Source organism: Nicotiana sylvestris, chromosome 11 (assembly GCF_000393655.2).
Source record: "Nicotiana sylvestris chromosome 11, ASM39365v2, whole genome shotgun sequence".
In the NCBI taxonomy this organism is placed as follows: Eukaryota; Viridiplantae; Streptophyta; class Magnoliopsida; order Solanales; family Solanaceae; genus Nicotiana; species Nicotiana sylvestris.
The window spans coordinates 109,785,840-109,798,052 of record NC_091067.1 but is presented as its reverse complement, the minus strand read 5'-3'; the positions used below and the strand labels follow the sequence as shown (position 1 = coordinate 109,798,052).

The window sequence follows — 12,213 nt, the reverse complement described above, 5'->3', positions numbered from 1 at the left end:
TGGGAAATGCTTCTTTTTGACGGATCAAGATCTTTTCATGAAATTAAAGATATTATATCAATACTAAAAAGATTAAAATCTTGAAAACATAATGCAAAAGCCAAAGCATTCAATCTTGTAATTAAATGTGACTTCGTGCACAAAATATAGACAGTAGGTGGAAGGAAAATAAAACATTTTCCCTGGAAGCGAAATGCAAAGTCAAAACATTTGCATGATATAGAACAGCCATTATAGAGAAACTTCCATCGTAGAAAGGGCAACAAACATTTGTAACTACATGAGCTTTCTTAGAGGTAAAAAGCCATAGTTAGGTTTTCAATTCCAACAGAGGTTGAATAATAGTAGTATTGGAGTCCATCTGCTTGCACTACTTATCAAGGACAAGTATTATCAAAATTCAGTTAATTTTTGTATCTACATAGAAAAAGCCAATAGAATTGAATTGACTTCTCAAGCATACCAACAGACTAATGATTGCTCTACATATACTGAAAGCTTTTAATTAACAATCAATTTCGTCTATAGTTGGCATCAAACTTGTATGACACTTCTACAAATGTGTTCTCTGAAGGACAAATGTAAGCCTCCTCTCCTCAAAGCTATACTCTATCTCCTCCTCCACAGGAATCTTTTCAGCTAGCTTCGAATCATACGGTCGAACAACAGCTGGATCAGGTGTTGCTGTCTGCATCGGAACAGAAACAGTTGATGGAGTAGAAGGCACAGGAATTGGCATTGCTCTAGCAGGAGTTCTGTTCTCTTCTTCAACAGTAGAAATTGTCTTTACAGGAGTGGAGAACGGTGTAGTATGGTTACTTAGCAGGGTTTTCATCACCGTCTCATTCTGTTTTCTGTTCACATCTCCCAATATATTTGTTGCATTGGTCTTCGAAGAATCTGTGGTAGAAATGGGTGAGAAAGGCTTCCGCATCATTGTTGTCTCTACTTCTGAACCATTCAATGCACTGATGGGGTGCTTTTTTGAAGGAAGTTCATCAATACCCAAACCTCCTCTTCCCCCTAAGCAAAGAAGCATAACCAAATTAAATTGATCAAGGGTCAGTACACCAAGAATTCTTTAATAAGATATAAGACAGCTAATTAGAATTCACAAACAACGTATGATTACCTGCTGATCTTTCTGCAAATCCATCATCCTTAGGATGATTAAATTGGTCAAGCTGATGAAAGAGCTCAGACTTCTTTGCTTGGCGTGTGTTTGGGGTAGCTTTAGTGGAATGAGGGAATTCAGTTTTACAAGTTTGCTGCATTGTTCCTCCAAGCGAAAGCCTTCTATTGCTTGGAGTACCACCACATGACAATTTAGGACCTTTTTTGGCACTTTGGTTCTTCATAGGGCTGGGTTTTGATCCATAACGAGCCTCTTGTTCTGCCATCAACTGTCCCTGAAGCTTCTTCTGGTCCTGAGATAAGATGAATCACATGCAGGTTAACTTTCTATGATAGCATAGATTTAAAGTCAACATAAGGCCAGTTGAGAGTTCATACCCTCTGCCTCTTGCGTTCCAGCTCCTTTTCTTCCCGCAAGATGGTATACTCTTCAAGCATAGACAGAACACGAATCTAACAAAAAGAAACAAACAATTTAGGGAGAGTTACAAGTATGAAACCTTAGACCTGAATATTTTGATATCATAAAGAGCAAGCTTGGGAATGCATACACCATCGTATGTGAATAAAGTTCCTCTCTCATTCTCCCATGCTTTTGTTTTTGACGCCAATGCCTCCACCATTGCTGTTGAACACAATTTTAATGGATTTGATGGTTATTAACATTGCTCGACAAAGAGAAGGTCATCTTTCACCACTGAGATATTGTCATCTAACCTTTATGTGAAACAAATAAGCATTAACAAGGACAAGGTATGTAAGAAAAACCTGGAAGCTTATTAACCAATGCACGAGCTTTCTCAGCACGCTTCAGGGTAAGGTGGGTGCCTCGTCCAGCATTATAGCGATTTTCATCCTAGACAAGAAATCAAGAGAATGAATAAGCATTTTAGACATACTTCATGAAACATGTCAATGCTAGTTGAAATCAAAACCAACCCTGTTATACTCCTCAAGCCAACACTCCTCCTCACAAGCAGCAATCCATTTCTCGACTTTGTCTAGAATGTCTTTTCTGCTAAAAGCTTCCTCTTTAGCTTGAGCTATTTGGAGCTCAATTTGCTCAAGGACAGAAGCAGCATTGACAGCGCCTTTTCAGAGATATGAACAAAGAAGAGCATAAAAATTAATCTCGTAACAAAGACATAGTAATCAATTGGGTTTCTTTCTACTTGAGTACAACTTAAATACCAGATTCAATAGCCTCAATAGCTATACTCATTGCACTGTCCGAATCAGCAACGATATGTGTTTTTCTGTAGATCTCCTCTAGTTCTGACCTCTTCTTCAAAACAAGCTCCTTCATTTTGCTTGCTTTCAGTTCTTCCAAACGGGACACTTCTCCCTCAACCTTGATAGTTAAAGGGACATTATTATCATGCCCGAAGTACAATTTCGAAGTCAAGCAGAAGAAGCACCAGCAACAATGGAAACTAAAAGTTACAGTAATCTCAAAGATTCTATAACTTACATGAGCAATGAATTCCACAGACAACATGTCAGGCTCTGTTATCTCATGTTCTTTGGCAGCTATCTTACAAGTGACATTCTGAAATATCTTTTGCTCTTCAATGGGTGTATCCATCAAATTCCATAGTTCCAACATGGATGTAGTAAGATCTTGTAGCTGCAAAAACCAGAAGGTCATCAATGTCTACAGAGTGAAACAAAAATGGCAGGTAACACAAGAATAATTTACTCATCTGCATACCTGTTGCATCCTTTGTAACTTAACTTCTTGTAGTCTATGTATTGCAGCTGCTAAATTTTGTATGGTATCATTACTAATGTTCTTAATTTCTTCTGATTCGCCTAGACTTGGATCCACCTCACTGACAGAATGTTTGAAATCCATGCCAAGAACCGAGCATAATGAGTTCAAAGTACCGAGGTGATCCAGAACCTGCTTCAAGCGTTCACTCTGCCAAAAAAGAGTAATAGTTTAAGTCAAACGGCAGGGACATAGAACAATTGGCCTTGGTGGTGTAGAGCAACTGTTAACCTTTTCTTTTTGAAGTGAATGCAGTTCTGAATGCAATTCTTCGAGCTTTCGTAATGATAAATCACTTTCATCCACTACCATGCTTGTAGAAGTAAACCTAAAGATTTCATTCTTAATCTTCTGTATCTGCTCCGTAACTTCAATAAATTGATTCTTTCTGTCAGATTTCCTCTTCCGCATCTCCTCCAGTGCTGGAACAATGGCTCTAAGTTCAGCCTTTAAACCTCCTTTGTTCTGATCAGACTGAATACAAGAAATTCACTATAAAATTTCCATACCTGATCTTGTGAAAGGAGGGAAAAAAAACATGTAAATCTTACTCTAAATCAATATATAGGGTATCCATTTACAATTTTTTTGCTAGAATATAAGAGGAGCATGGAGGCTGCGCTTCATCTTAATACAGTTCCAAGAACAATACAAACCTGCACTAGCTTGATACAATTTAATTTGGTATCTACAAATAAGGCAACTGCGATGTGGTCATTTCATACAACAAGCCATATATTGAAACCGTAAAGGTAATAAATTGGCTATGTCATTCCTAACCTGCTTAATGTGCACGGGGCACTCCCCTATAGCAGAACAGATAGCTGCAAGCTCCGCTTCTGAATCAGCAATAGCCTGCCTTAGCTGAGCCCTGCTCCTATTCGCTTGATCTACTTTTCTTCTATACACTTCCAAGCATTCTCGTTCAATCTCAAATAGCATTTTGTCTCTCTCAGTATCACACTCCCCAACTTCATCCCATATAATCTTTTTAAAAAAGATGGAAAAAGGAGCAAGAACTTCCATAATGATCAAGAAGATAATAAATATGTAAAGAGTAAATAAATTATGAATATGTTAGCAGGCAATATATCCATAATAATACTACCTGCAGTTCATGCAGCAACAACCCACACGTTGTTTCCGTTTGCTGAAGCGGATCATTTTGAGGAGTTGACATCTCGGAGATATTTCAACTGCCAATTAAGAATAATTCTTACAAGACTATATTCGAATAAATGTTGTATAATCATAAATCAGAGCTAGCAGTTTCACTAGTTATCAACCATAACGTTGGTCATAAACAGTAAGAATTATTCTGAGAAATAAGCGATCAAGAAAGTAACAAATTTTTAATGTCCTTCTAACATCTATGCTTAAAAATGAGCAGTCCTAGTCCCCCACTGTTTTGCACCTAAGATACAAATTTAACTTTCCTAAATAAAGAATCCTCTTAAGAACCTACCCTTCAATTCTCATACCCACAATTAACAGTTCAAGTTTTAAGCTATAATCAACTCTATAATCTAATAATCTGTAGAATTCTTAAGTCCTAGGATACAAATATCTTCTTTTTTTTAATTTTATTTTATGGCAGTGGTGTATATGCCAGTTTGCGCGCACTTCGGCTATTCCACTGGATACCTTCTACCTTCAACACACATAAGTGTAACTCTACTCCAAAGCTTAGGCAGATGGGAAAAAATCACCAAATATTTTTCCTTTGTTGGGGATTTAAAACTGAGACTTCATGGTTCACCTCCCACTTCATTGACCACTAGGTCACACCTTAGGTGCTGCTAGGATATAAAATATCTATTTTCTAACTTATTACATCTTAATTAAGTGCTCACTTGAACAAACTGGATTAGATTAAAAGGGGTGTTTTAGGTGATTTCAATTACTTATATTTGAGATTGTCAAAATTTCAAACTAGCCGTTGAGATAATCATAATGATATTTTAAAAGACTTGAAATTTACGAATTTCATCCCAAGTACTAAAAGCTCGTTAAAAATAATAGCATTACAACTTTTTGTCCTTTTCTTAATTGCAAATGCATATTAGTAGGCCATTAACACATCGTAACAAATTAAAAATGCGTATAAACTGCTGCTCAATTGAAAACGATTGAAGAGAAGGGAGAAAGAGGAAAACTTACGACTGTGAATTTGGGCGGAGAAAGAGAAATTGCGAGAGTTGGCACTGCAGCAGCGAGAGATGGAGAAGAGAGAAGAGAGGTCAGCTTGTCCCAGCAAATAATTTGAAATTTGAAATATGGGGGTTTCCTGATTTGGCGTCCATTATATTAAAAGTGAAATAAATAAATAACGGATATTGTGGATCTGGGCTTGTCAGTCAGAAAAACAAGTCCAAAATGCATTCCTTGAAACTGGGCCGACCCGAGCCCAATTGAATTTCTACGCTAATGAGCGACTTAGCTTATACAGTCAAACCTCTCGATAACATCCTCATGGGTACGGGCCTTTTGTTGCATTTTATAGCTATTGACTGTTATACACTTATACAGATATTTGACTTTTATATCTTATTGTCTGTTATAAACAAGAAATATTAAAAATAATTTTTCCGGTTTGCTTATGTTATAAAAGATAGTAATAACGATGATGGATGTCGCCGTAAAAGATAAAGACTGTCATAGAGATATAATATAACATAAAAGATATTTTCAAAGAAAACTTGCTTGTTATTCTAAAACATTGTTATAGAGGTTAGTTGTTACAGAGATCTCTCTTAACTGTATAATCAAGTTGCAATCGAGCCAAGCCTGTGTCAGTTCAATTTTTTTTTTCAAACGCGAAATTAGCTAAAATTGAAAAACTAGGAAATACAACAACAACAATAACAACAACATCCCAGTACAATCCCACAAGTGGGGTTTGGGGAGGGTAATATGTACGCAGACCTTACCCCTACCCCGAGGGGTAAAGAGGCTGTTTCCAGGAGACCCTCGGCTCAAGAAAGCGACAAGAGACGATATATTAGTACTATCAGTAGACTCATAATAAAATAATAACATAAAATAACATAACATAGCATAAAATAAAAAATAACAGCAATACAAGAAATATAGGAAATACGAAAAAGATGGAAGATATAAGAATATCCAGCAGATAAAGCCCTGCATCAGTAGCTGACCAGTAGCATCCTAAGACTAACTCCTAACTGGCTAGTCTCACTCTAGTGCACTATAGAAATACTCACAACTTCCTCTAGCCTGCAACCTTAATGTTCGACCTCCACAATTCCCTGTCAAGGGCCATGTCCTCAGTAATCCTAAGTCGCGTCATGTCCTGCCTGATCACCTCTCCCCAATACTTCTTAGGTCTCCCTCTACCTCTCCTCGTGCCCACCACAGCCAGTCGTTCACACCTCATCACCGGTGCATCAGTGCTCCTCCTCTGAATGTGCCCGAACCATCTGAGTTTTGCTTCCCGCATCTTGTCCTCCATGGGGGCCACACCCACCTTCTCTCGAATATCTTCATTCCTAATCTTATTCATCCTTGTATGCCCGCACATACACCTCAACATCCTATCTCTGTTACTTTCATCTTCTGGTTGTGTGAGTTCTTAACCGGCCAATACTCAATCTCATACAATATGGCAGGCCTAACCAATGCTCTATAAAAATTACCTTTTAGTAACGTTGGCACTTTTTTGTCACACAGGACTCCCGGCGCTAACCTTCACTTCATCCACTCCACCCCTATACGGTGTGTGACATCCTTGTCGATCTCTCCGATCCCTGAATAACTGACCCAAGGTACTTGAAACTACTCCTCTTAGGAATGACTTGAGAGTCAAGCCTCATTTCTACTCCCGCTTCCGTCGGCTCAGCCCCAAATTTGCACTCGAGGTATTCCGTCTTCGTCCTGCTCAACCTGAAGCCTTTAGACTCAAAGGCCTGTCTCCAAACCTCTAGCCTCTCGTTGACGCTGCCTCGTGTCTCGTCAATTAAAACTATGTCATTAGCAAATAGCATGCACCATGGCACCTCTCCTTGAATATGATAAGTTAGTGCATCCATCACCAGGGCAAATAGGAAAGGGCTGAACGCAGACCCTTGGTGTAACCCCGTAACAACCGGAAAATGCTTAGAGTCGCCTCCTACTGTCCTAACCCGAGTCTTAGCTCCATCATACATGTCTTTAATCACCCTAATGTAGGCCACCAGGACCCCTTTAACCTCTAAGCAGCTCCATAAGACCTCCCTAGGAACCATGTCGTACGCTTTCTCTAGATCAATAAACACCATGTGGAGATCCTTCTTCTTATCCCTGTATTGTTCCACCATCCTCCTAATTAGGTGGATAGCTTCTATGGTAGATCGCCCCGGCATGAACCTGAACTGGTTGTCTGAAATAGACACCGTCTTTCGCACTCTCATTTCTACCACTCTCTCAAAACTAGGAAATAAAGTTTAAAAAATCAAGAAATTAAGACTTAGATGCTAAAGATAAGTTATACGAAAATGGGAGGGGCTAAATGATGTCTTAATGGATATAAGCTAAGGCATGGTTGGAATACGATTTATATCGGTATAAGTTATGCCGGTATAAGTTATATTGGGATAAGTTATGCTGAGATTGTTGTTTATTCATTGTTTGGTACTCCCTCCGGTTCACAATAAGTGACCAATTTGTTTTTTCATTTTGGTTCAAAATAAGTGTCTAGTTATGTAATCAAGAAAGAATTCAATTTATTTTTACAAAATAACCCCTATGTACATATCCCTAAAAAAATTTCTTACTCCTCACATTAAATGTTTAATTAGGGGTAGTTTAGTCATAGCAGGTTATTTTTGTATAGAATTTAGTATTTTCTTAATGGGCGTGCTAAAAGCAAATTGGTCACTTATTGTGAACCGGAGAGCACTATCTCGTTGAAAGGTTCTATATATCTGCCCTTTCTCAACGCATTTCTTTAGAGCGGTTCCTCCATAATAGCTATGAAAAAGGGAAGTGGAATTTCACCACGAAAGGTAAGGAAGAACTGTGGTTCAACTCCACAACGTGGTTAGAGCAGCACCACTAAGAAGGGGGGGGGTTATTCTGTCAAGAAAAGGGGGGAATGCACATTTGCTGGAAAGAGTTTCCAAATAACTGTTATGCGCCTTTGAGCCCGCATAGAGCCTTTGATTATACCTCGCCGAAAATCTGGTTGTTGCGAATAGCGTATTAAAGCCACTTCTTTTGTTTGATCTTGATCTGCGGTATCAGTATCTTTGGTATCAGGATCGTTATTCTAGTTGTTGGCAGTAAAAATCACTACGCGTTTGGCTTTTCTTGAATGAATTTGATGATCCAGTGGTACGCCCTCTTGATAGTCACCCGATTATTGTTCCAATTCGCTTTGAACTCAAATAAGACCTTCTTTTGGTTGAGTGACTTCGTTCCTGGTCTTCCTATTCCCTTCGCTTTCCCAGCCGCTGCCTCTAAGGCCCAAGTACTTTTTTTGTTTGATCAAATGATTGATTTAGATTTGAAATTCCTCTTTACCAAGGGAAGAGAGCGTGGTATGTTGTATTAAGAATGACAATTGCATAATTTCTAAGAAGAAGGTATAAATTATACCGGTGCTAATTACCCCCACCTTCTATAAGGTATAAGTTATCCCAGTGTTAAAATTAACACCGAGATAACTTATACCTGGTTAGCTAACCAAACAGAGTATTAATGTGGTATTAAATTTTTATACCACTGTTATACCTTCTTATACTTCATACCAAACGACCTTTTATATGCTAAAGATAAATTATACTGACGGGTTTAAATTTTGGGTCTCAGGATGCGAGGGGTAAAAATGGGCTAGGTATCTTGGTTGATACAGATCTTAGGGAGCTAGTGGTGGAAGTTAGAAAGATGAACGACGGGCTGATGGTTATTAAGCTGGTTGTGGGAGGATCAACTTTAAATGTGATTAGTGCTTACGCGCCTCAAGTGAGTTTGGACGAGGAGATTAAAAGGCGTTTCTAGGAAAAATTTGACGGGTTGGTACGTGACATTCCGCTCACCGAGAAGTTATTCATATGTGGTGACTTCAATAGTCACATTTGGGAGACATCTGGGGGTATGACGGTGTGCATGGAGTTTTTGACTTTAGTGTTAGGAAAGGAGGAGGTACTTTGTTGTTGGACTGTGCTAAAGCCTTTGATTTGGTGATTGCCAACTCATGTTTTCCGAAAAAGGAGGAGCACTTGGTTACATTTCGGAGTTCGTTGGCCAAGACTCAAATTGATTATCTACTCCTCCAAAAGTGTGATAGGAGTTTGTGCATGGATTGCAAGGTTATACCAAGCGAGAATCTCACGACTCAGCATAAATTATTGGTGATGGACTTAGAGATCGTGAGGAAGAGGAGGAAGAGGTCCATGTATGGTCAACTCAGGATCATACGGGGTGTTTTGACTAGTGACGTAGGAGTTGGGGGGAAATTATTGGTTATGGGAGCCTGAGGAGCAGTAGAGACGCGAGCTGTATGTGGACCACGATAGCGGATTCTATTAGAGTAGCTGCGAGAGAAGTGTTAGGAGTCTCGAAGCATTTCTCTAGCGATCACGAAGGTGACTGGTGGTAGAGCGAAGAGGTACAAGAGAAAGTAGAATCCAAGCAAGCGGTGTACTTGACGCTTATAGAGAGCATGGACGAAGAGGCGAAGAGTATGAACAAGGAGGGGCATAGGAGGGCTAAGAAGGAGGCGAAGTTAGCATTTACTGCGGCTAAGAATGCAGCGTTTAGGCGTTTGTGAAGAGCTTGGGGCCAAAGGTAGGGACAAGAAGCTATACAAGCTAGCCAAGGTGAGAGAGAGAGAGAGGAAGGCCAGTGATCTGGATCAAGTTAAGTGTATCAAAGATGAGGAAGGTAGAGTTTTGATGGAAGACGCTTGGATTAGACGAAGATGGCAAATATATTTTCATAAACTCCTGAACGAAGGGGGTGATAGAGACATTTTGTTGGGCAACTTGGAGCACTCCGTGATGCCCCGTCGGGATTTCAGGTAATGTAGACGCATAATATAGAGGAGTTCGAGGGGGCTATACGTAAGATGCACAAGGGTAGAGCTACCGGGCCAGATGAAATGCCGATGGAATTTTGGAAGAATGTAGGTAGGGCAGGTTTGGAGTGGCTCACTAGGTTGTTCAATATCATTTTTAGGACGAAGAAAATGCCCGATGAATGGAGGTGGAGTACGATGATTCCTCTATATAAAAATAAGGGCGGTATCCAAAGTTGCAATAATTATAGGGAGATAAGTTGCTAAGTCATACTATGAAAGTTTGGGAAAGGGTAAGGACCAGTGTGTCCATTTCTGAAAACCAATTCGGTTTCATGCCGGAGCTTTCGACTATGGAAGTTGTTCACATTGTGAGGAGATTGGTGGAGCGATATAGGGAGATGAAGAAGGACTTACACATGGTGTTCATTAACTTAGAAAAAACATATGACAAATTCCCGAGAGAGGTGCTCTGGCGATGCTTGGAGGCTAAAGGGGTCCCAGTAGCCTACATTAGGGTGATTAAGGACATGTATGATGAAGCTAAGACCCGGGTTAGGATGGTGGGAGGAGACTCAAAATACTTTTCGGTTATGATGGGGTTGCACCAAGGATCATCTCTTAGTCCATTACTATTTTCATTGGCTATGGACTTTTTGACGAGACACATTCAAGGTGAGGTCCGATGCTGTATGTTATATGCCGGATGACATAATTTTAACTGACAAGATGCAGGGTGGTGTTAACGAGAGGCTGGAGGCAGACCCTAAAGTCTAACGGTTTCAAATTGAGCAGGACCAAGACGGAATACATGGAGTGCAAGTTCAGCAACGGTACCCAGGAAGGGGATATGGAGGTGAAGCTTGATACGCAAGTCGTCCCCAAGAGAGGTAGTTTCAAGTATCTTGGATCTATAATACAAGGTAACAAGGAGATTGATGAAGAAGTCACGCATCGTATCAGAGCAGGATGGATGAAGTGGAGGCTCATTTTCGGTGTCTTATGTGATAAGAATGTGCCTCTGAGACTTAAAGGCAAGTTCTACAAGGTTGTAATTAGACCAACTTTGTTGTATGGAGTAGAGTGTTGGCCGGTAAAGAACTCTCATACCCAGAAACTAAAATTAGCTAAGATGAGGATGTTGAGGTAGATGTGTGGGCATACCCGGTTGGAGAAGAATATGAATATAGTTATTTGGGAAAAGGTGAGAGTGGCCCCTGTGGAGGATAAGATGCGGGAGGCGAGGTTGAGATGATTCAGGCATGTTAAGAAGAGAAGTATAGAAGCCCAGTTAGAAGGTGCGAGCGGTTAGCCTCGGTGGGCAGCATGAGGGGTAAAGGTAGGCCTAAGAAGTCTTGGGGAGAGGTTATTAGACGGGACATGGCGCAGCTGGAGCTGACTGAGGACATGACCCTAGACAGGAGGGTGTGGAGGTCAAATATTAGGGTAGAAGGTTCGTAGGTAGTTGAGCGTTTCTCTTTGTCTTACTCAGTTCGCTAGCATTTGTGTTAGTATGATATCTTTTATTCATAGATGCCTATTACTACCTAGGGTTTGAATGCATTCTTAGATTCGATCTTATTTCCTCTTGCTGTTATTCTACTTGTTGCAATTACCTTTCTTTTTCAGTCGTTCTCTAGTCGAGGGTCTATCGAAAACAGCCTCTTTGCCCTTCCAGGGGTAGGGGTAAGGCTGCATACATCTTACCTTCCCCAGACCTCACTTGTGGGAAACTACTGGATTTGTTGTTGTTATTGTATATCAAGACCTTAAATGATAACTCCAATAAAGACCGGAGAGAGTAAAGTATTTCAAAGAGTACAATGAGAGCAACACTTCCAGGTTTGCCCAACGCTCTTCATGTATGAAAACTTTAACCAAATCGACGATGCGTATACCATTTTGTAGTTTGCATATATAAAATATTTTTAACATAGTTATTTGTTGAAAATATATATTCATAATTCACTTTAGTATTTCAATTATGCCTGCTTAAATTCTAATTTCGCGTCCCGCCGAGGTGGCTTTCTTTTCTCAATACGGTTAATTTAGTAGCTTTTAGCTTGATTAGAGTCGCAATATTATAGTTGGAAAATCACATATCTTAAAAAGCTACAATTATACAAACAAGTAGCGCAAAACTTTTTAATTTGGCCACCATTCAACTAAGAAATATAACTAGTCATATTCTTGGGTTACACATATTCCACATGAGGGGTTTCAGCACTTGAAAATTTACTCTGTTTTTGAGCAAACTAAAAAAACATTCACAAGATGATAGTGTTTCAACATC

The 12,213-nt window shown here is 39.6% G+C and overlaps 1 protein-coding gene across 1 annotated transcript; it reads right to left on the bottom strand.

Moving 5' to 3' along the window:
• Positions 1 to 365: 365 nt before the first annotated feature.
• Positions 366 to 5,178, bottom strand: LOC104211064 (65-kDa microtubule-associated protein 3). The gene is made up of 13 exons (XM_009760060.2): positions 5,066 to 5,178; positions 4,014 to 4,101; positions 3,686 to 3,892; positions 3,137 to 3,379; positions 2,846 to 3,055; positions 2,606 to 2,761; positions 2,326 to 2,485; positions 2,074 to 2,225; positions 1,903 to 1,990; positions 1,686 to 1,759; positions 1,513 to 1,587; positions 1,133 to 1,427; positions 366 to 1,023 (listed from the first exon to the last, which is right to left on the bottom strand). Exons 2-13 carry the CDS (start codon positions 4,083 to 4,085, stop codon positions 554 to 556), a joined length of 2,202 nt encoding a protein of 733 aa, XP_009758362.1. The 5' UTR covers positions 4,086 to 4,101; positions 5,066 to 5,178; the 3' UTR covers positions 366 to 553.
• Positions 5,179 to 12,213: the final 7,035 nt, after the last annotated feature.

Coding starts and splice junctions, on each gene's coding strand:
- LOC104211064 (XM_009760060.2), bottom strand. CDS start 4,085: ATGTCAACTCCTCAAAATGATCCGCTTCAGCAAACGGAAACAACGTGT. Junction 2,762..2,845: donor AGTTACAAAGGATGCAACAG/GTATGCAGATGA, acceptor TGGTTTTTGCAG/CTACAAGATCTTACTACATC. Junction 2,226..2,325: donor TATTGAGGCTATTGAATCTG/GTATTTAAGTTG, acceptor ATCTCTGAAAAG/GCGCTGTCAATGCTGCTTCT.